This window comes from Sorex fumeus, unplaced genomic scaffold (assembly GCF_029834395.1).
Source record: "Sorex fumeus unplaced genomic scaffold, SorFum_2.1 ptg000047l, whole genome shotgun sequence".
In the NCBI taxonomy this organism is placed as follows: domain Eukaryota; kingdom Metazoa; phylum Chordata; class Mammalia; order Eulipotyphla; family Soricidae; genus Sorex; species Sorex fumeus.
In genome coordinates, this window is record NW_026606104.1 from 31,379,828 (window position 1) to 31,405,324 (window position 25,497).

The window sequence follows — 25,497 nt, forward strand, 5'->3', positions numbered from 1 at the left end:
TTTTCTGATTATAAAAGTTATTGAGCCCACTTGATCAAATTGATGAACAACTGAGGACAGTGACAGATAAAGGTTGGAGAAATCTGATATATAAAAGAAAATGAAAATGTACTTTGAGTGTTTTGCTCTTTCTCAGCCAAGCTCATAATGCTTCCTAGAGGATGGTAAGTGGTCAATATAAGTAATTATTGAATGAAATGAGGAGCTGAAAGAACAAGATGAAATGTTTCTAATAGTTTATGAAAGAATGTAAGGCAAATGTTTTCTTTAAAGGCAAACAAATTGAAAAGATCATTTCTAATCCATGCCATTTGAATAAAAGAAATTCATTTCTACATCTTAAAAATTTAGAAACATGATTTAGCAGGAATTAGGATGACATTGACTTTCACTTTATTTATGTTTAAAAAAAAGATTTCTAAGAAAATAAGGTAAACAAGTTTGCAAGTTTTTTTTTGAGAAGGAAAAGAAATGGTTTTCAACTTCACTCCTGCATTCTCCCATCAATGAGAGTTAAGCATTGACTCTGTGAGTACTTGCTTTTCTGACTCCAGCTCTTAAACAATGCAGATTCCTCCTCCAGTTCTATAGCTTTGACGTCAGACATGGACCTTTATGAGCTACTATCAAGATGTCCACAGGGCAGCATTTCTTTTTAGAGGTGCTGAAGGACAAGGGAAACTCATTTCTTGTCTTTTTCCATTTCTAGAGTGCATCCACATTCCTTAATTTCCAATGCTCTTCCTCACCATTCAAAATTGACAATATGCCCCTCTCTAGCCATTCTTCATTTTGGCATTGTTGACCACAGCTGGGACAAATGCTCAGATTTCAAGGACTCATGTGATCTCAAGACCACTCAGAGACCCAGGAAGAACTCCCTTTCTTAAGGTTCTTAACTTTAATCAATCACAATTCAATTGTTTCTTAACATAAAATTATAGTTCAGGGGCCAGAGAGATAGTATATTGACTAAGGCACATACCTTGAATTCAACTCATCCTGGCTTGATTCGTGGCAATGCATAGTCCCTCTAGTGCCACCAGATGCAGTCTTAAAAATCTCAGTGCTGGTAATGTGACTTGGGTAATCCCTGGTACTGCAGGACTGTTGCAGCATTACACCATGGAACCTCACATTGAACCATTAATGCATTTGGTGAGGAATTGCCCAGGTTTCCTGAGCACCACTTGGGAGTCTCCATCCCCAATAAATAAACTGTAGCACTGTAGCACTGTCCTCCCGTTATTCATTGATTTGCTCGAGTGGGCACCAGTAACGTCTCACAACAAATTGTGAGTCTTGGTGTTACTGGTTTTGATATATTGAACACGTCATGGGTAGCTTGCCAGGCTTTGCCGTAGGGGCGAAATACTCTCAGTAGCTTGCCAGGCTCCCCGAGAGGGGCAGAGGAATCAAACCCGGGTCGGCTGCTTGCTATCACTTCAGCCCAATAAATAAATAAGCAAATAAAATCTTAAACAGATATGAGGACATTGATTTTTTCAAATACTTGTATTCAGTTCTTTTATTTATTTTGTTTTGGGGCCATACCCAGTGATGCTCAGGGTTTTACTCCTGGATCTGTGCTCAGGGATCAGTCCTAAAGGAGCTCGGGACCATATGTGGTACCAGGGATTCAAACTGGGTCTGCTGTATGCAAGGCACACATCTTACCCACTGGATTACTGTTTTGCTCCCTGTCTTTAGTTCTTTCAAGGTAATTTTTATACATGTTGTTCTGCAAGGCGATTTTACTATATTCACTTTCCTGCTGAAGTTAGAAACTGTTTACAGTTCCTCGCTATTGTAGATGATTTCTCATTGAATATTCACTTCTTTGTACACCTGATTTTTGTTTCCATTGAATAAACTCCTTGAGGGAAAGTTTCTTGTAAAGAAATTACAACATAGCCACCTGATGGTTGCATACTCATTTTTTTCTTATTTGTTCACAGAACCAAAATTAAATTCAGGTACTAGGTAGTAATATAGTTGAAGATCATGGAGTAAGCCTCAGAGGATAAATTTGCCCTAAGGGCTAATGCTGGAAATTTCCATCTTTGCCGGTGATTGGTTTAATAACTTGTGACTCATGTCTATCCAGAAAGACCACACTGAAAGTTTTATAAATTAGTTAGAGTGGGCCTGGGATCTAGGTACTCAATAACTTGTCTGTCTATTATCAGAGGGTTTTCCTGTTATTACTATAATTCAGATAAGGGAAGGAGATGAGTTCAGATGAGTTTAGAATAAGAGCAGAAGGAATTAAGGTATTTTAGAGGATGAGATAAAAGACTTCAAAGAGACTGATGGGACTGAAGGGATAGTAGAGCAGCTAAGGTACATGCCTTCACGCAGCTGATCCAGATCCAGTTTTAGTTGCTAGCACCTCATATGGTCCATCTCCCTCATACCCCCATCTCCAGGCGTGATCCCTGAGAAAAGAGCCAGGAGTAAGTCCTGAGCCAGCTGAGCGTGGTCGAATCTCCCTTTCCCTGTGAAAAAAGATTACTGACGAGTTGGGCCAGAGAGACTGTGCAGGAATGAAAGGACCTTTGTTGGGATTGTGGGTTTGTGATTCTAGCTGTTTTGAAGGCTCAGGGGTGTTGACTTCAGTTTGGAATAGGTGACCTGAGTATAGAACATCCAAATGAGTTTGGGCCTCAAGAGAGGGATTAGGTTCAACAGAAGTGAGCAACAAATGCAAGCCATATGTATAATGTTTTAATAGTCACATTTAAAGTAAAAAACAAATCAATGATGTTAGTTTTAATAGACTATGCAACACTTTATATAGGAATAGTATTGCTCAATTATATAGTCATTACCCATTTCAACATCTCAGTTTTCTCCAACCAGTACTAAATAGCTCTGCATATCTGGAAAGACAATTTTAGGAGGTAATTCTAAAGTCAGCATTTCTTTTTGTGCAAATGTAAACAATGTTTTGGTTGTTTCTATTATGTTCTCTCTCCTTTTTTAAACTTTTATAAGCAATATTATGATGACCAGTTATATATTCGACTCCTGTAACATAAATTTAAGCAGTATATTCTTATGAATATGATTGCTGGGAGCTAGCAAATGAACGGTGCCCAACTATTTTCCAGGTTTGTTACAACCAGTTCACAGACCCATTACTAGTGCATAAAAGTGTTCTCAACTAATATTCAGAATAGTTACTTGTGTTTAATTTTGTCAAACTAGTGGATATGAAAATAATTTCCTGGACCAGGATATAGTACTGAGGTAAGGGCATTTTTGCCTGTGCCTAAACCAGGTTCAATACCTTCCACCAAATGGCTCTCCAGTCACTGCAGATTACATCCCTGGAGGTGCCAAAGCACTGCCAGGTGTGGTTCTAGAGGTCCTCAGCATTATGGGTGACCATGTAATCCTGTAAGACCTGAGAAGCATTGCATCAATGAGGCCTTGCATCGAACCATTGGCCTGGTTGGAAGAATCACTTGGTGGGGCCCTGGCTCTCTTGAGCATGACTTGTGAACAGTCCTCTTGTTCCTGTTTCATCATAATGTTCTTTTTCTGATTAGTAATGAGCTTGATGAACTTTTTTTCAATATAAAGGTTTATTGGAAAGTAGAAGGTAAATACACTTCTCAGCCGGAGAAGAACTTAGTATAGGACTAAGTTAAACTTGAGTATCTTTTTAGATGCCTATGAATCTTTATTTTTTTTCTTTTGTGGAAATAATAAATACGTATTCCTTGAATTATGACTTATTTACAAGATATATTATAATCATGAACATGTTGCATTTATGAAATATTTATTTATTCACAAATATCTTTTGAAGTACCTACTATCTCCAAAATCATACAGAGCCACTATGAATATGAGTGAAAAGTAAATAGTATCAAAATTGTTCTCTCATGGGCTTCATATTTTAGTATGAGAGGGTACTGGAGGGTTGGGAGGGTCACCAGAAATATAAAATCTGTCCATTATGTGCTATTAGTAAATTTGGTTTCAGTCTGTGCCCTTTTAAATCAACAAACCTGTTTCTGCAATTGTAAAAAGGATGTAGTAATAGTTTCTTTCATTTACTGTTTATTAAATATATTTGAAAAACTTGACACGGTGCCTGAAAAATAATACAGATTCAGAAAATGCTCATAGAGACAGTAATAGAATTATTATTCTTTTAGCCTATTGTTCTTTTTTACACACTATTCCTTCAGTAAGAGATGCTGGAGTTTAAGCTTAAATATGTGTTGACTTTGTTGCAGCGTTGGCTCTCATCTGGGTGTCAACCTACTGTTGTATCTTCTGCAACAAGATGAATGACTCTGGCTAATTTTGACATCTTTTTTTTTTTCAAGCTTCTTAATCCCCAAGCAGCAAGAGCCTGAGAACATGCTCTTTTTTGGAAAACAGCATCATGTGGAGAAATAAAAAAAATGTGGGAAAATCTGTAGGAATGTCTTCTATAATTCAGAGCTGTGATCTGTGAGTGTAAATGTTACCTCAGTGAACCTTTGTTAAGCCTGCAGTGTGCAAGGTACTGAGCATAGGAGTTGCATATGATCTTGTAAATCACTGGAACAATTATTTGTCTTCTTTCTTAGATAATGATGCTGAAAATGATCTTCAATCAGACATCAGTTGAGCACTGTAAGATGCAGACAGAAAAGCAGAAAGAATGCAACTTCTTCTTAATAGCTGTTCGCCTAGCTTCACTGAACCAGATCTTGGATCCCTGGGTTTATCTGCTGCTAAGAAAGATCCTTCTTCGGAAGTTTTGCCAGGTAGCAAACGCTGTCTCCAGCTGCTCCAGTGATGGACAGAAAGGGCAGCCTATCTCATTATCCCATGAAATAATACAGACAGGAGCATGAGAGAACACTTGCATAGCCAACTTGCATGTTCACAGATTTTGGCAACAAGTAGCCTAAACCATACTGTGAATTGATATATGTCTGGCATGCCACTGTTTATGCGTTCAAGTGGATCTTTTGCTATAAGACTTAAGGATCTTAGTATAAATAATCCCCTATGTGCCAAAAGTATTAAAACACAAAGGAAAATACATTAATGATAGTCTAGTATTGCGGGGGTGGGGGAAGTGGGTGTCTCTGTTATTTGTAGTGAATATGTGAGTATTTGTGGATGAAAATTTTTGTAAATTATTTTTATCTTTGTGGTGTGGAATGAAGAGTATTACTCTTCCAGTATATTAAGTACACAGGGGGACTTAGTGAATTGACCATGGACGACAAGGCAATGGTTTGTTCTTGTTTGAAGTTCTTAGTGTTTTATGTTCTCTTTCACTCCTTTTCTCTCTCCCTGAATGTAATTTTCTTTTCCCTTACATTTTCCAAAATGTTGAACTAGAATTTCAAAATAAGTACATGGACCAGAGAGTTAACTCAAAGCAGAGCATTTATTTCTCATGTGGGGGACCGAAATTCAATTCTTGAAACCACATGAGACTAGAGAAGTCCTATAGCACTGGGGGTGTGACGCCAAAATAATGACAACAAAAAGTATAATGTATTCACAACAGTTGGTACTAGTACTATTCAAGTACTTGCCAGTTTATGAATCAGTTGTTGCTAATTTTATAAATCAAAGTTTATAAAATTTGACATTTGATTGGCTTGGTAGTTAGGTTTACTGATAACCAGTTTTATTTACTTCAAATATGGCAGAATTTGTGCCTAACTTGCTAACTATTCTTCTTTTGGACACATTTTGAATTTCTACAAACCTAGAAGATTTGTAAAATTGATCTTGATAGTGAACTGGGTTTTTAGAATTCTGTTCGAGTTCTAAATTTATATTTGCTTCTCTCTCTTGCATGCTCTCTCTCTCTCTCGTTATATGTGTGTGTAAATATGCATAATTATATTTCATGATCTCTTCTACCCAGACCATTCTCTAGTCTTGTGGTTATTTAAATAATATGACTCTAAGACAAATAAGTATTTTGAAGTTTCTATAAATATTTTCCATAGTTTAGCCTATTTATAGAATAAGAAAAGTAATAATATTGACCCCCCAAGTCCTTTCTCTGTACTCCTTTTCTCTCAAAATAGCTCCAACTAAATATTTATTATTAAAATGTTTTTCTTCCAGCCTTTATGTATACAAATCTGGATAGCTCAACTTAATATCTTTGGGTCACAAGTGATTATTATATTAAGTTTTGAGAATTTCACTTTTTAAAAACATCAGCCCAATAAACACTGCACTCATTTAATTTAGACCTACACAAAAGATTCTCTGTGTTCTTTGGAACATTCATTTTACAACTTCCCTAACATTATCTTATGAACATTTTTTACTTGCAGTTACTTTACTGCTTTCTCAATAATAAATAAACCCTTGAGATTTACTTATATTTATGAAAATTCTATTTGGTTTTGTGTTTATTAGACATTTAGAATAGAATTAATTTTCATGATACAATATGTTTATGAGGTTAATAGTATACTTGATTATATCAATTTTAATGACTATGTCAAATTTCATGTAAAGACAAGTTTCATTAATAATGCTTATATATTTCATAATGTTATCATACTCTAGGTTTTGATGTAAAACTTATAGTAAAGTCCTATTATAAGATGCCTCTATGCCAGTAATATGACTAAATTATCCCACTGGTCACCTCATTGGGGCATGACATAAAACTACCTTCTTTAAGTGTTCTTAAATTATCTAATAATAAAGAGGTTTTACCTCATGAGTGGTCTTTGGCAGTTGATAACAATTAGACTATACAGAATGTAACATATAGTGGTGTGAGTATAATTGGTTATTCCTTTCAGTACTTAGTCTAGCACTTGGACTGTAGAAAGTGTTCAATGAATATTTGTTTGGTGAATCATGAATATCTGCATGAACTGTGTACATACTAGAAGTGCCTCATACTGTTACAAGTCCATCAAGCTGATAAAATTAACCATCTCATTTAATTGTAGAAGTACAAACTTGTCTTCAAATGTGTAGTGTCATATTGCTGTAGAACAGAGTGCTTATTTGTATCAATAATTTAAAAGACTGCTACATCCTACTGGTAATGGAAATTAGTATTCATGAAATACCACTTTCTATCAAACCACAGACGTTCATAATACAAGATAGTCTGAAACTTATCCTTAATTACAAAATAAATTCCTGCCCATGGATAAATAGTAGGAATGGAACAATTGCAGGGTTTTTTTTTTTTCAAAAATAACTACTATGCATGGGAGGTGGAAGAATTATGTGGATGATTTATATGTTTTGTTATTGAGATTGTCATTTTTTAGTACAGGGAAAATATGATACAAAAAGGAATATCCAAATGATGATAGCATTTAGATGATAGTTAAGGTTACATTTTAAAGATGTTGTTGAGAGGCCTCAGATGTGCTTAGGATGGAATACTAAAGTCACTACTGCAGAATAATATGTATTTCCAAGTTTAAATTCATTGGCATTTAAGTTCACTTGCATATGCTTGATTTATCCATGCATTTATCCTAGTAGAAAAAAATACATGCATAAATTACAACAAGCACACACTTCAATGCATTATTTAAAACTTAGCGACTGGACTGGAGAAACATTTATCAAGCATATGAAAGGTCCTAACACTACATGCCCCTGTCAAAAACATGCCAAAGCCCCCTTAACACAGCAAGGGTTAATGATGGGTATGGGTCTAGTGAGTCCCTGAACAATGCTGGAAGTGACTCCTATAGAAATAATAAATTGAAAGAAAAAGGAAGAGCGAGACCTAGGAAAATACATGTAAAGAAGCAAGAGTGCGATGTAGAAACATCTATATGTAATTTGCTGTTGTTGGAACTGGAGTGATTGTACAGTGGGGTGGGTGTTTGCCTTGCACATGGCTGACCCAGGTTCAATCCCAAGCATCCCACATGGTCTCCTGAGCATTGCCAGGAGTAATTCATGAGTGTAGAGGCCAGGAGTAACCCTTGAAAATTGCCAAGTATAACCCAAGAAGCCAAAATATGCTACTGTAGATTTTACCAAACAGTACTAATTTTCCTTATGGTTAATTTATATATCCTGTCATAGAAAAGTGCAATAATATATTAATAATAATAGCATATTAATCAATAAAAACATCTTTTCAGTGAAAAGAGTATAATGGGTTATTGGGCATCTTTAAAGTATTTCAGACTGGAGGAATATACTCTCTCTTCTTAAGATTTGCCAAACTTACTTTACATTGTGCACCAAACTATTTTATGTACATGTGGTTAATCATGTCAGATTAAATTGAGTATGAACCCAAAAGAATATATAGATGTCTTCTTAGCCCTTCTATCTCTTAATCATGTTCCAGAATAAAACTTCAGAATTTCATGTAACAGTTAACTTTATATCAAAGACCTTTGGCAACACTGGTATTGAGTAATAAATTAAATACTCTGGCAAAAAAACTAAAAAAGTAACCAGTCTGTGACATTATTTAATATTAGATTTTCAAGAGAATTTGGCCTTTTATTTATTTAATACCTTTTATATTTTTGTAATCAACTTTTGGTCTTCCCCATGTTAGTAATCAACTTTTGGTCTTCCCCTATGATAGCATCATTTAATAGTTCTTTTATTTTGATTATATCAGAGGCAGAATATAGAAAATTTTGTTCTTTGGAAGTTTTAGAAACATATTATCTACTTATTTTCACATTTTAACCCCAAGGTTTTTTTGTTTTTAATAAATAGGATCCTCAAAGATGAGTGGTACAGAGAGTTCACAGAGTACTTATTACAAACCAATTAAAAGTATGGAATAGTTAAATTTTCTATGTTTTACCTTTGTATTTACCTTAAAAACTTTAGGCCAGCAACATGCCATATCTTTAAAGTTGTTTGTTTATTTATAGTATTATTGGTTTTGTGCTTGTGTATATCTCAAAATATACTAAAACCCAGGTTTAAATAAATGTACAGAATTATACAATGAATGGTATTGTATCATCTTTCAACTGAAAATACATAATACTGTGGCTAATTTCAAGAACTGTTTCCAGTAAAGTGCAAGTAAGAGGTTTTATATATTTGTGATATTCCATAACACTATGGTAGAACCTATTTACAGCATTTAAAAATAAATTTAAACTCACATAGCATTTATTTAAAAAGTATTATTACAAAAATATTCTAAAACAATAAGTGTAGATTACATGAAGTCTGAAACAAAATTAAGGAAGCATTTTAAAATTAAACTCCATTTTATTGATATCATTGATATAGATACTTATTCAATGCTCAAAATCATACTCATCTGGATTATTCTAACCCAAAATATTTCAATTAATGATTAATGATTAATTTGTGTCTGACCAGCAGATAAAATCTGGTAATATACAAATTAAACACTCTGACAAAACACTAGCAAAGTGACTAGTCTATGACATTATTTTAATGTTAGATTTTTCAAGCAAATTTTACCTTATATTTATTTAATACCTTTTATGTTTCTCTGCCTTTTCAACTCAGCATCCATCCTTACACACTTCAGTATGCTGTTGTCTTCTCTAAATGCTTTTTTAAAATTGAGTTTTCTTTAAATTTTACTGAGAAAAGTAAAAGGAGAAAGTAAAACTTTACCTATCTGTGACATGTCTTAAAAATCTAGGCTCAAGTCTATTTGAAGAGATCAATTCTTATTTTCAAGTCAAACAGAAAAGTACTTGATTTAGGAGACAGAGACATTGTACAGTGTTTGCCATGCAGATGACTGCATCGATTCAATCCCCAACATCCCACATGATCACCAAAATACTTCCAGGAGTTAGTCCCTGTGCTCAGAGCCAGGACTAACCCCCGTAAATAGCCAAGTGTGACCCCAAAACAAAACAAAACAAAACAAAGCAGAAAAATACTATCAAACACTCTAACATTTCCTTTCTCTCTTGCCATCAGTTCTCTATTCTTTAGAGCAACAAAAAGCACACAAAATCTTTGTTTTTTATATTCTCTTTTGTATAATTACTAAGTTTAGAGTTCTTTTTAAAGAAGAGATATATGGAAATTGAATTTTAAATCTTTATACCATAAATCGAGTTCATATTGATTCTTTATAAATACAACTTATATACATACCTTGTTTTTATATATATATATAACAGATATTTTCTTTGTTACTAAAATTATTCTCAAAATGTTGCATCAATCAGTTTTATATCCTAAGAAATCCAAAAATTACTGGATTACATAATTTTCATTAGGAACAAGACTGTTCCCACAGTCTCTTGCCTACTCTAAATAAATGAGAGTAGAGAGAAAGTAACAGAAATATTTACTATGAGGAAAGTCAAGATTGTTTTTAACAGAATAGCTTTGTATTTCTAATTACCAGTTTCGGAACTATTGAAATGGATCTGGCTTATGTCTTAATGTCAGCTTTGATGAAAAATTTTATTATGGGAGTAAAGATAGAAAAGAAAGATATCACCATTAGGAAAAATCACTCTCCATGTCTTATGAGGAGCTTAGAGATGATTCCACTATTAATGTGCATAATAAATTTGCAGCTCTTAAATTTAAATTTATTTTTCAGTTGCTTCAGAATTATAATATCTTTGCCTTTTAATCAAAACAATCAGATACCTAGCCCAAAGATAGCCAACTGCTAGAATTTATGTTATTTGAAAGTTTCTTTGAACAATCTTTGCTGTAGACATCCAAGTGATCAAGTTAAGCAGAGAATAAAATGAATATGACTCACTTGATATATTTCAATGTCTTTTCAACATCTGAAAGGACATTTATTTAGAGTAGGCATGGAGGATGAGATAGAGAATATAGAGTAAGATACAGAGAAAAACTTATACATCACTAACTTGTTAAAATTCTTCTGTGGAAATGCAGTAACTTTGTGCACAAAAACCATAAATGTTAAAATTCTTCTAACCTTGTTGCCTCCTCTATAATAACAATTTTAAAAATAAAAATCCAAGAACTAAATTAGTCTTTTAGACCATTTACAGAAGTAAAGAGAGGAAGCAATTGTATTTATCTTCACACACCTATGCATCATAGGATGAAGCAGATGACCATTGTTACCTGTAAAAGTAGGTATTACGTTCACTTGCCACTGACTGCTTTTTCCTTCCAGTTCCGATTCATATATATGTGAAATTCTCTACCCTCTCCCTCTTCTTTTATCAAATGCTCTGTTCAAACATCAAATAGAACAATTTTTTAAGCAAACACATTTAAAATAGAAATTAATTAACTTGATCTCTTTTCACAAAAGAATGTCAGTACTACCTACATAGGCTAAGTATGAAGTAAAATCAGCAGCACTTTAACCAATAATGTAAAACTCAGCATATGTTTCTCTGCCTTTTCAACTCAGCATCCTTCCTTACACACTTACTTAAGTATGCTGTTGTCACCTCTATGAAAATATGTTGGGGTGTTATTTTAAATATACTTAAACATGTCTTAGCAAGTATGTTATAAAGGTTGGTCAGTTTGCAATATTGTGATGACAAAAAGAGACTATGAAAAGTACATCAGAATTTTGATGGCGGTCAAGTCATAGTCTATGTATTTAATAAATGTATGTTATTTATATTGTGTTTGTCAATGGAAAATAAAGCTGAATATTCTGAAATGTCCCTGTCTTTTTGTCCTGATGCCAACTAATGTCAGGAATATTTTACTTATAATTTTATCAGATATTTTGCTGAAAGCCTATTTTGACAGAATTTGTCAAAATAACAGCACAATGTAATGCAATATTATACTCTCTGAAACAATTAAATAATTTTGTTATATATGTTGTAATTACTGACAGTGCAAATTATCATTAATTTGGTAGAAATGCAAGAGATGCTTTCCCCCATTTTAACATGATACTTTTTTATATTATAATCCCAGAAAGTACATATTCATTCATAATATGTTCCAAATTTAGTTCATTTAAAATTTGAATTCTGGTGTAACCTGCAGGCCTCCAATATAAGGAATTGCCCTAGCTTATGTTTCAACCTTTAAGCAGCCTTGTAGGGTAGAAATATATGAATGTGGGGCTAGCCTCATTTAGCACATTTAAGTGACTCGGCTCTCACTGAAGGAAAATAAACATTCTGTTGAATGTAGACTGCAAAGTCACACTCATGAAAGTTAGCATATTGAGCTACTCTCACTCTTAAGAAGAGACATTAAAGGAAACCTTTATCTTTAGCTCCTCCCGTATGATTCTAGATTTTTTCCCCAAACCAATATCCCCAACACTGCTCCAGATCTTATGGTGCCCACAGGCTTTGTTTATGGCATTTCTGGTAATCACTACTCTGGCTACTTCCTGATAGACCATGAATTTCAAACATAAAAACAGTGAACCAACATGTCATGAAAAATATGGCACTGCCCAGAGAACCTGTGGTCTTGACATCTTTCCATAACATTGGAGGCTAATGTAAGGTTTAGAGCATCTCTTTCTCAGAAATTTAGCCAGTCAGTTTATTTCTTCCTTCCACTTGCTTGTTTCATCTAGTGGGTACAGACCAGGGATTCTATAGATGCTGAAACACAGGATTAAAAACTAGCTCTCCATGAATTTCTAATCTAACGGGGAAAAGGAAGTAATTTGATAAAAGCTGCAATTAGAGTAACTACATGAGAGCATATGGGGGAAGTAATGCTAATATAGAAAATTGTGTCTGTAGGAAGTGACATTAGTTTTCACTTTAGAGAAAACAATAGGTGATAACTGAAAAGAGGAGAGTATTTTGGGATTTTCCACTCCTACTCCACATGTCCCAAAGATGTACAGTTTTGAATGCAATAGTTACTGTGTCTGGTAACCCTGTGATATATGTGGATTCAAACAACTCTGTTCTAGGCCCTCTCTTCCAACCTTCTCAACCAGTACCGCATATTTTAGGGTGTCCACAGGCTACCATCTAGTGTCTGCTAACCTAGTGATATTTATAGACCCAAACTGTTCTAAAATCTCTCAGATTGAGCAAAAGTGCCATGGCCTTAGGCAGAATTTCACAACCTAGGCATTTGGACCAGATAATTCTTTGTTGTAAGAGAAGGTCCTATGCATTTTAGGCTGATTGGCAACATCCCTGGTCTGTACCCACTAGATGTCATTAATGAATTCCTAGTAGTGCAAAGAAAAAAACAAAAATGAAGTTCCCCAAATTTCCAAACGCATCACAGCTGTTATATTAGCTCACAGACAAGACCTCCTTAGGGCAAAATCCAGGGCCTCCAAAAGGATTTGTGTCTGGAGTTCGCAAGACAAGAACATCTAAGGGATCTTGGCTCTAGTAGACACTGTTCCAGCATTTCCTAAAGCCATTGGCACAAAAAATGCCAGTTTGTGTCTGACTGCACAAAAATGTGGCACTACCACTCCAACAATACTGGGATCACCACAGTCCCTGATCTTTTTCCGTAATCACATAGACTTATTCACAGACAAGGAGGTACAGTTTCTCAGAAAGTATCGTCTTTCTACTTATGCCTCCAATCCCTATTTTGTTCTTGATAAGAGGCCCTAGGGTTATATGTCTCTCAAAGGAATCTCTAAGAGATTAGGCCTATTTCTCCCAGGACCTCTAAAAAAAGTCTGTTTGAATTCCTCTTAATTAAGTTCACATATTCAGATAGGTGCCTTACTAAGAGAGAACTAATTTACCAAACACTAAGTGGAATTTTTACATGACTGGTCTGTGGAACAGAGTAGAAGCTAAGTTATCTAATCTAAAAGGTAATATTTAATCAAGAAGCTGTCAATTTTTAGACAAATGTCTTTTTATTAGCCTGATTTTTCTGAGTTTTTGATGGTCTGCAATACCTCAGGTTGAAGCATTGCGATAGCAGAGTTCAACTCCTGTTCTCAAGTACTGACACTAAACCCCTAGTTTAAGGACTTGAATTTGCATAAAAAATGGGAAAGTCTAAATATGACCAAAAAATAATAAAACTGTAACAAAGGTACTTATTAGTCCATAGTAAATGTCTGAGGTCAAACAAGAAAGAAGTGTGGATAATCAATAATAGCCCAATATTATGCACTTTTTATAAGAGTAAAATATGCAAGTTTGCTTGAGTCTTATTTTGAAAAATAAAAAAGGAATTCTGAAACCATTGCCATTAATTGAGTTCCTTAAAAATTAGATTTAACTAGAATGTACTATGTAGGACACTGGTTGAAAGTTATTTTGAGGTCAAAGACCCTTCTGATAATCTGATGAAAAATGTGGACCACAGCCACACAAGTTAGCTCCACAACTAGATATTTATGCACTTTCAGAATAGACTACACAGCCTTCCTGAAGTTTGTCTATAGACATTCTGGAAATTTATGCATAATATTTAATTATTCATATTTCAAGAAAGTCTTTTGAGTTAAGGAATCTCACAAGTTTCCATATTTCATTAGAAAACTGAAATCTAAAAACTAAAACTAAGTCAATATATGTGAATGCCAACATTTCTTGACACCTCATTATAAACCCATAATAGTAAATCAACATAATAGCCAGTGGAATTGTTAAAAAGAACTGCAATCACTTTTATTTCATTGCCCTCATGTGAAGGAAAGAACACGAGTCCAACCAGAAGAATGTATTGTTTAATAGTGAGTAATACGGTATTTTCTTCACCAAATCCAAGAGGAAAGTAAAAGGACCATTTTTTAAAATTATGCTATCCAAACAAGTATTTGTCTTACAACTAACTGCTGTTTTAATTTTGTCTTAGGCAGAACTAGCAGGAGAAATTTGAAAGGAAGCAATTTAAAAATCAATTTAAAAAATTGTCCGTCTTTGAAAATGCAATTTCTTGCACACAAACTAGCTAAGTCATAGCATGTTACTTTCTGCTATGTTAACTTTGTTATGTTGCATGTCCACATAAATGTGTTTATATTATATTTGTTCATATGCATCTTTGCATTGCTATTTAAAATCAAAGCAGCACGCAATGATTTTATTGATTGAACCTTGCAGTGGGAATGCAAGGCGTATACTTACAGATCTTCTTACAGATGTAAAATTAATGATGCTTTAAGCCATCCCTTAAAGATGTTAGTAGAATGCTACATTGACGGTTTTAAATTATACTTCTCTTGAGGGTGCCTCTAGTGTTTATGTTCATTTGATCTCAACTGTGTGCATTTCTGCTTAAATTTTTAATCACAGTATAATGAAGTCCCTTTAAAAAGCCAAATAATATTAAAAGGCTTATTATGAAACCTATATCCTCATCCTAATACACTCCCCACCAACTACTTTGTGTTCCAAATATCACTATTCTCATTTCCGTCCCCCCAAATTTCTAGCATGAAGCATCATATTCTTAAATACATATACTTATATTTCTATATTTCCTTTGCATCATCAACTTTAGATGATATATATTTATTTTTTATTTCTCTGAATTTATTTTTACTTTTTCCTATTCTACCATCATACTTATAACACAATTGTTATCAAATCAATATTTTGATGACATCATCTTGTGCAGACTGAGTCAGTAAAGAATACTGTTGTGTTTCCTTTTTTAGACATACTTTTCTTTTTACTAGAGTTAAGAAAATATCAAGTTAAATTTGCTTGATTTTTTTCTGTGTCAATGATCAAATTTTAACAGTTTTCCAAGTGCTCCAATTTATCTGTTAATCTACATCTCTTAAGGGTGCAATATTTTCCTTGCTTTCTCTACTAGTCATCTTTTTGCTTCTCCTCTATTAGCTAACATTTTTTCTATATCTCAGGTCTTCCTTTTTGTTGAATTTTTTCAGTAATTTTTACTGAATGTACTTTATTTTTTTTTCTTTTTTTATTAGTGAAACCCCATGAGGTACAGTTATAGGCTTACAAATTTTGTGCTTGGGTTTCAGTTACACAATGATCAAGTGCCCATCCCTCCACCAGTGCCCGTCATCCATCACCACGGGTCCCAGCATACCCCCCTCACCTCCCATCCCCCCGGTCCCATCCTGCCTCTGTGGCAGGGTATTCCCCTTTGTTCTCTCTCTCTTCTTTTGGGTACTGTGTTTTGCAAGAGTGGCATTGAGTGGCAATCATGTTTGGTCTATAGACTACTTTTAGCATGCTTCTCCCACCCTGGGAGGGTCCTCACAACACCCTTCATTTGGTGCTCTCTTCTCTATCTAAGCTTCCTTTTCACCTAGAACGTGTGGCTGGCCTTCCATTCATGGAGCAAAATTCCTGGTACTAATCTCAGCTATTCCTGGGTGTTAGTCTCCCTTTTTGTTGCTTTATGTTCCCCAGATGAATGCAATCTTTCTGTGTCTATCCCGCTCTTTCTGACTCATTTCACTTAACATGATACTTTCCATGTAGTACCACTTGTATGTAAATTTCATAACTTCATCTTTTCTAACAGCTACATAGTACTCCATTGTGTAAATGTACCAAAGTTTCTTTAACCAGTCATCTGTTCTTGGGCACTCAGGTTTTTCCAGATTCTGGCTATTGTAAAGAGTGCTGCAGTGAACAAACAATTGCAGATGTCACTTCGACTATACCTTTTTGCCTCTCTGGGATATATTCCCAGGAGTGCTATAGCTGGGTCAAATGGCAGATCAAATTCTAATTTTTTGAGAGTCGTCCATACTGTTTTCCAAAAGGGTTGGACCAGCCGGCACTCCCACCAGCAGTGAAGGAGGGTCCCTTTCTCGCCACATCCGCGCCAGCACTGGTTGCTTTTGTTCTTGTGGATGTGGGCCAGTCTCTGTGGTGTGAAATGATATCTCATTGTGGTTTTGATCTGTATCTCTCTGATGATTAGTGATGTAGAGCATTTTCTCATGTGCCTTTTTGCCATTCGAATTTCTTCTTTGCGAAAGTTTCTGTTCATTTCCTCACCCCATTTTTTGATGGGGTTGGGTGATTTCTTCTTGTGGAGTTTAACCAGTACCTTGTATATCCTTGATATCAACCCCTTGTCAGATGTGTACTTGGTGAATATCCTTTCCCATTCTGTAGGCTGTCTTTGTATTTTGGTCACTGTTTCTTTTGAGGTGCAGAAGCTTCTTAGTTTAAGATAGTCCCATTTGTCTAGCTCTGTTTTCACTTGCTTGGCCAGTAGCATGACCTCTTTGAAGATACCATTAGCTTCTATATCATGGAGAGTTTTGCCGACTTTGTCTTCAATAAACATTATGGATTCTGGTCTGATGTTGAGGTCATAAATCCATTTTGATCTTACTTTTGTGCATGGTGTTAAGCAGAGAGCTGAGCCCACTTTTTTGCATGTAGCCGTCCAATTTTGCCAGCACAGTTTGTTGAAGAGGCTTTCCCTGCTCCATTTCACTTTTCTTGCCCCCTTATCAAAGATTAGATGATTATATGTTTGGGAGGAAATGTCAGTATATTCAACTCTGTTCCATTGGTCTGCAGCTCTGCTTTTGTTCCAGTACCATGCTGTTTTAATTATTGCTGCCTTGTAGTAGAGTTTGAAGTTAGGGAGGTTGATTCCTCCCATTTTCTTTTTCCCAAGAATTGCTTTAGCTATTCGTGGGGGCTTATTGTTCCATATAAATTTCAGGAGTGTTTGCTCCATTTCTTTGAAGAATGTCATGGGTATCCTTATAGGGATTGCATTGAATTTGTACAGTGCTTTGGGAAGTATTGCCATTTTGATGATGTTGATTCTCCCCATCCATGAACAGGGGATATTTTTCCATTTCCTCGTGTCCTCTTTTATTTCCTGAAGTAGCGTTTTGTAGTTTTCCTTGTACAGGTCCTTTACTTCCTTAGTTAAGCTGATTCCTAGATACTTGATTTTCTGGGGCACAATTGTGACTGGGATTGTTTTCTTGATGTCACTTTCTTCTCTTTCACTATTTGCGTATAGGAAAGCCATGGATTTTTGGGTATTGATTTTATAGCCTGCCACTTTACTATACAAGCCTATTGTTTCTAGGAGTTTCTTGGTAGAGGTTTTAGGGTTCTCTAAGTATAATATCATGTCATCTGCGAATAGTGAGAGCTTAATTTCTTCTTTCCCTATCTGGATGCCCTTAATATCTTTTTCTTGCCTAATCGCTATTGCAAGTACTTCCAGTACTATATTGAACAGTAGTGGAGAGAGTGGGCATCCTTGTCTCGTCCCTGACCTTAGGGGGAAGGGTCTCAGTTTTTCCCCATTGAGGATGATGTTTGCTGTAGGTTTGTGGTAGATGGCTTTAACTATATTGAGGAAAGTCCCCTCTATCCCCATTTTGGCAAGGGTTTTCATCATGAATGGGTGCTGGATCTTGTCAAAAGCTTTTTCTGTGTCTATTGATATGATCATATGATTTTTATCTTTTCTTTTGTTGATATGATCGATTATGTTGATTGATTTCCGAATGTTGAACCATCCTTGCATCCCTGGGATGAATCCCACTTGGTCGTGATGTATTATCTTTTTGATAAGCTGTTGTATTCTATTGGCTAGTATTTTGTTGAGAATCTTTGCATCAGTGTTCATCAGGGATATTGGCCTGTAGTTTTCTTTTCTTGCGGTGTCTTTGTTTCCTTTTGGTATTAGAGAGATATGGGCTTCATAGAAGCTGTTTGGGAGAGTTTCTGTTTTTTCAATTTCCTGGAAAAGCTTGAGAAGAATTGGCAATAGGTCCTCTTTAAATGTTTGGAAAAATTCGCTAGTAAATCCGTCTGGGCCTGGGCTTTTGTTTTTGGGAAGACTTTTGATTACAGTTTCAATTTCCTTGATACTGCATCTACTTTAAAGTGAGATTTCAATAAAGTAGGAACTGACTCTTAGACAAGAGAATGGCTTTAAATAAACACAAATAATAAATAATATAATAATAGTGCCAGATATTATTGTATGAACATCTCTATAGATGGTATTAAATTCTCATACTGTCATAGCAAAGAAGAGGTTATTATGACCACTTTTCTGATAAGAAGACTGAGGCTTAGGGAAAGTAAATCTTTGGGGCAAGTCCTTAGAATAAGCAAGATAAGAAGTTTGGGTTCCAAATCTGATCTTTGGTTAGTATGTAATCCAAAAGCAAAAAATGATTGCTGATTATTTTCTTAAGATTCAACTGTACTTTTGAGGCTATTTCCAGGATCCATAAAAACACAAATTTTTCCTTAATGATGATGCCCAGGTATCTTCAAACAGGAAGCATCTTGGACAATTGTTTTTCCAATTTCTAGTGAATACTGTTATAATGGATTCAGTAATTTCTGAATATTCAGGTGTCTAGTCTTGGCATGTGTACACTACTGCAAACATTCAGTCCCATCCTTTTTAGATGTAGGTCCAGTTATGTAGCTGAGAAAAATCTTACCACCTAGTAGCAGATGATGGCACAGGAAAAAATGCTTCCACTTCCCATCTAGACCTGTGGGCTTTCCTGAAAGTTGGAGTTTATCATGATTTGAGTTATTAGGTTTTCAGTCTTTTTTGGGTTTCTTTTTTGTTCCAATCTCTCCTGCTAGAAAAGTGACTGTAAGTTGAATGCAAAAGTTTCTTTTTTTTTTTTTTTTTGCTTTTTTTGGGGGAGTCACACCCGGCGATGCACAGGGGTTACTACTCCTGGCTCTGTACTCAGGAATCACTCCTGGCGGTGCTCAGGGGACCATATGGGATGCTGGGAATCGAACCTAGGTTGGCCTCGTGCAAGGCAAACACTCTACCCACTGTGCTATCGCTCCAGTCCCCCAAAAGTTTCTTTTGCTTCTTAATGATAAGGGATTCCTGAGAAGGTACCAATAAACTTAATCCAGGAGAAGGAAAAGAAAGGTCCTCTGTCAGTAGTGGAACTTCTTTTCCATGAAGTACACTGCAATTTCAGAAGGAACAATTGCAATTTCAGACCTTCTCTTTGAGAAACCCCAAAGCCGCCTTTTCCTGGTTTGAGTTTTCATATTTCTTTGTTGCTAATAGGCAAAAATCTCTTTGAAATGATTTAACCTTTGATTTTAGTCTCTATTTTTCACTTAAACTAGCTGCTCCGATTTTCCACAGAACTGGTTATTTTGATTAGAACACTGCAGAACATTTTTTTAAAGGAAACAATCTTAGCATATCCAAAACTAGAACTCAGAAGTGAATTAATATCGCAACCCACCCATAGCAGTCACACAGGCATGCTGGAGTTCACTTTTACTATAATTTTGAATGTGATCTCTACTGTGAATACAATTTCAGCAATAGTAAACAATTCTTAGGCATCTCATGGGCTTGTTAACTTTTACTTATAATAGGCTCAACTCAGTTAACATATTAATCTTTATTTAAATTTTTTATTAACCTGGGATTAATTAAATTAAATCAAATGAGTGTCTGCTGAGAGAGCACATTTGAAAGATAAATCTTACTTTCAGCCCACTTTTATGTTATTTGCATGAGAGTTCTTCATAATGGCTTGCTATTTATAAATAATTTTTTTAAATAATGCAATTTATGGACTTGATTGCATGAAACTAAGTTAAAATAAGAAAACATATTCAGGAATGAAAATGGAATGATTTGAATGACTAGAAATTCTAATGGAATTTTTAAAGTTTCTTAGTGAAAATACAGTTCTTTCTTTGGATGAAGAACTACTCACTCCAATGAAGAGGTTCTTTCTCATTTAGCAAATTGAATTTGGAAGAGAGAGGGAGGGATATCCTGAGACCAAGAGGCACCCTTACCTCATTCTCCATTCTCAACTTCCTGCCTCTGGGAATCAGAGAACAATTTGTTCTCTATTTCTATGAAGTTATTACTATTATTATTATTATTATACATATAAGTAAAATCACACAGTATTGGTCTTTGATTTATTACACTTAGTAACAAAACCTCAAGTTTCATTCATGTGGTCAAAAATTGCAATATTTTCATGTTTTGTGATTGAATAATTTTCTAGACATATATATATCACATATTCTTTATCTGTCAACAGACACCTAGGTAGATTCTATCTATGCCTTGATTATTGTGAGTAAGACTGCAATGAGTATGTAAGTACATTAATAAATTTGAGGCAGGAATTATTTTATTTCCTTCAGATATATACTTGGAACTGGAATTATTAGATCAGATAGTAGACTGATTTTACATTTTTTGAGAAACCAAAAGAGGCATTTTAAAACATCACTGAAATCAATTCCTTAAATGGAATTCAGAAAGAGAGGTGACTCTCTAGATGACAATTCTTATCTAAAAAGCAACCAATAGAATCCAGTCAAACAGCTCAATGCTTTCTCACCACTATGTATATAGACATGCCCTTGACACCTTAATTTCCTCGTTTGTAAAGAACTGTGACAATAATAATAATTTATAGCTTTTATGGCACTTTTAATATTAAAAAAGATAGTACATACTAACCTCTTATACATTTACATCACTGTCATTTTTATCATCATAATTAATCATTTCATGTGCAAAAATTCATATAGATTTATGATTGTATAGGCAGAAAAATAATTTTGGGAATATTTTATAGTCATCTACTTTTGCCATAACAGTAAAATCATTACAAAATGGAGCTACCCAAGAACCTTTGGACTGTGATGCATTTGGGAAAAACACAATCAAAAAGACATTATATAGCTTTAAACTAGAAATGATCGTTTCCTTCTTAGTATTTGAATTCAAAACAATAACAACTCGATTTCTGATGAAGCCATTATTTTTCTAGTGATGGCTAAGTCTCCAAGTAAGGAATGTTAGACAATTTTCTAAACTTTAGAAAATTATGATCACTAAATGAATAATTGGCTGATCTATATAGTCATTCGTATTTATTTAATAAGATTGAACCACGTAAGTCTAGGTTCTGGAGATTTATGATTTATGAGTGTCTAATTTTTCAAAGTGTATCAATTTTCATTCATGATGTATAGGACTTACATATTTTCCAATGTATAAATAAAGTCACTTTTTTCTATTCTAATTAGATGATATACTTAAGTATCACTGTCACTGTCCTCCCATTGTTCATCGATTTGATCGAGTGGGCCCAGTAACGTCTCCATCTTGAGACTTGCTGTTGCTGTGTTTGGCATATCGAATATGTCACGGGTAGCTTGCCAGGCTTTGCTATGCAGCAAAATATTCTCGGTAGTTTGCTGGGCTCTCCAAAAGGGGCACAGGAATCGAACCTGGGTTGGCCTGGTAGGCCACATGCAAGGCAAATGCCCTACCGGCTGTAATTTTTTTTTTTTTGCATCACACCTGGCGATGCTCAGGGGTTACTCCTGACTCTGCACTCAGGAATTACTCTTGGCTGTGCTCAGGGGACCATATGGGATGCCGAGGATGGAACCTGGGTAGGCCGCATGCAAGGCAAATGCCCTAGCAGCTGTACTATTGCTCCAGCCCTTTATGTATAAAATTTAAAGTAGAAAACAAACATCCAATAAAAATTCCCTGTACTCCACAGAAGTTAACCATTGTGAAAATTTTGCCTAGTATCTTTTCAAAATTGGATGTATGTAAAATCTGTGGTGAGATTATCTCAAATATCTGAAATAGTTATTCCAAATACTTCAAGGGTGCAAAAGAACTTGTAGGAAGAGAAACACATTTTGGCTTCATCTTTTTTTTTTTAATTTTTATTAGTGAGACACCATGAGGTACAGTTGTAGACTTACAAATTTTGTCCTTGGGTTTCAATTATACAATGATCAAATACCCATCCCTCCAACAGTGCCCATTTCCCACCACCACAGATCCCAGTATCCCTCCCACCCCTATACCCCCATCCCATCCTGCCTCTGTGGCAGGGCATTCCCCTTTGTTCTCTCTCTCCTTTTGGGTGTTGTGGTTTGCAAAAGAGGCATTGGACTTAATCTTAAGAGCAACCAAATCATTGTTGTCAAAAATTTAAAATCCTACTATCATTGCCAATCTTCAATACATCACGGGTAGCTAGCATATCGAATACATCACAGGTAGCTAGCCAGGCTTTGTCATGTGGGTGGGATGTTCTCAGTAGCTTGCTGGGTCACGTAAAAGCCCAGAGCAAAACTGAGTGTTTTTCAGAAACCCAAAATAAAACAAAGGTAAGGTAAAGGTAAAGGCCCTCCCGTTGATCGTCGATTTGCTCGAGCGGGCCCAGTAACGTCTCCATTGGAGACTTTGTTGTTACTGTGTCTGGCATATCGAATACTCTCGGTAGCTTGCTGGGCTCTCCGAGAGGGGCGAGGAATCGAACTCGGGTCGGCCATGTTGGCTGCTTGTAAGGCGAACGCCCTACCCGCTGTGCTATCGCTCCAGCCCCAATAAAGGCCGATTTGCTCGAGCGGGCCCAGTAACGTCTCCATTGGAGACCTTGTTGTTACTGTGTTTGGCATATCGAATACGTCACGGGGAGCTGGCCAGGCTCTGCCGTGCGGGCGAGATACTCTCGGTAGCTTGCCAGGCTCTCCGAGAGGGGCGGAGGAATCGAACTCGGGTCGGCCACGTTGGCCGCTTGTAAGGCGAACGCCCTACCCGCTGTGCTATCGCTCCAGCCCCAACAACAAAAAAATAAATAGTTACATTTTACTTAAATCCCAGGATTAGGCAAAGAATTCCTTGTTGAGAATATTGAAATTGCAGCTTTATTTGCTGAAGACATCATTTCTGGGTGTCTGTGTCAATTGGGGAAATTTTATTATGTCACCACAGGAAGACTGCCTTCTGGACAGTCTGTGGAGTTAAAGACATAGATTTGCATCCTTGTTCCTAACTTACTGGCTATCTGATTAAACAGATTTTTACTCTCCTTAAAGCATTTAATCATCTATGTCTTAGAGATAATGATACTTATATGGTGTGAAAAAGGTAAAGTATAGTTAAAACTCAATAACTTGGTCAATATGAGCACTAAATAATATTTGTCTTTATAAAAATATATTTACACTATCTTCAAAAGCAGTAGTAGATATTAATTATAAGTGTAAAATTAAACTTGACTATAATTCTTTTAGACCATTAAGACATTTTAGCACCTATGTATTATTTGATCAAAACCTTTTTATAAACAGGGAAGTACTGTTATTATTCTCATTTTATAGATAAAATGCCAAGAATTAGACAAAATGAACAGAAACTTTTCTTTATGAATACCAAATAGAGAGGCAATGGACAACATGGTGACACTGGTAGTAATATCATGATAACATAGTTAATCATAGTGTATATATATTTGAAAGTGGCTGAAAGAGTAGATATTACTAATAAAGAAATGTTTATATATGGTGATGCATATTAACTGTATTTATTGTACTCATAACTTTGCAATTTACAAAATATCAGATTATTATATTCCGCATAGAGACTAATATAACTAATATTATATGTCAATTATATATTTAAAATAAAGTAACAGGTCTAGTGTTTGGATTTTGGAGCTAAACTTCAGCTTACATGTGTTGTTTTACACATGTAAAGAAACAGCTTACATCTGTTTACTCATTTGGATATTTTTCTCATTTGGGCTTGAAAAGTCTTTGACATTCCCCCACTGCTCATGGTACAAAGCCTGGATATATTCATTTACTCCAAGGTCTCAGTATACTGGTTTTGCAGTTGTTTGCAGATTAATCTAGAAACACTGACAATTGAGAAAATTTTACTTAGTCATTAAAAATGTAGCTCAAATGACAAATGAACAATTCCTGGTTTGGTGCCTCCTTTCATGCATTATTGATGTCTCTGTGATTATTTCATACAGCATGATTTGTATTAGAGACATCCATGCATATTTCTAACTTCCTTAGGCAGCTGTAAAATCCTTGAAGGAGAAACCTCATCTTGTTAATTTTAATATTTAAATATTCCCATTCCCCCCCTTCACACTTATCCCCAGCATCAAGTCACTGAAGACTTTGAAGAGCAGGCTCATGGTAGACATAGAAATTTTTTTTCACATTGATTTTAATGAGCACCACGTGAATTGAACAAATTTAAAATGCAAGAATAATTAAGAAGAGGTTTTAGTTTAAAAAAATAAGTATTATAGAACTCCCCCCAAATTCTTGGGGCCAGAGAGATGGTACAGCAGGTAGCCTTTCATGCAGTCAACCTGAGTTTGAACCCTGGTTCCACATAACCCCCTGAGCACTGTCAGGAATGATCCCTGAGCACAGAACTCGGAGTATACTCTGAGTACAGCAAGGTTTGGCTTCCAAACCAAAAAATAAAAAAAAATAATAAAAACTCCCCAAAATCTAAATCTATAAAGCATGTATCAACAAATGGCTGTTAACTACAATCAAGGACTAAAATTAGAGATGATGGCATCCAAATTTGGGACAAATATGTTATTCATAATCTTCTTATTCCTTCTCAGTAAAGATCCCATAATGTTACCAAAGAACATCAGATTAAATGGATTATTACTTTCAGTGAATGCAGTGCTTTTAGTCTTGAGAAGTTCCTAGGGTAATATGAATAGAAAACAGTGTTTGTGTTGGTTCATATGTCTGTGGAATGACCTTAGCTGGCAGATAGATCATTTCCCCCAACAATAGATGATGGTCCTTATTGTCCATAGTGGACAGCTGTGGTTAGCAG

General features: G+C 35.3%; 1 protein-coding gene across 1 annotated transcript in view; it reads left to right on the plus strand.

The window, feature by feature from the left end:
- PTGER3 (prostaglandin E receptor 3) overlaps positions 1-25,497 on the plus strand; it is a 100,419-nt gene that overhangs the window by 39,425 nt on the left and 35,497 nt on the right. The window contains exon 2 of the mRNA XM_056123291.1: positions 4,590-4,769. Coding sequence (XP_055979266.1) covers positions 4,590-4,769 — 180 coding nt within the window. The remainder of the gene's footprint in view (positions 1-4,589; positions 4,770-25,497) is intronic.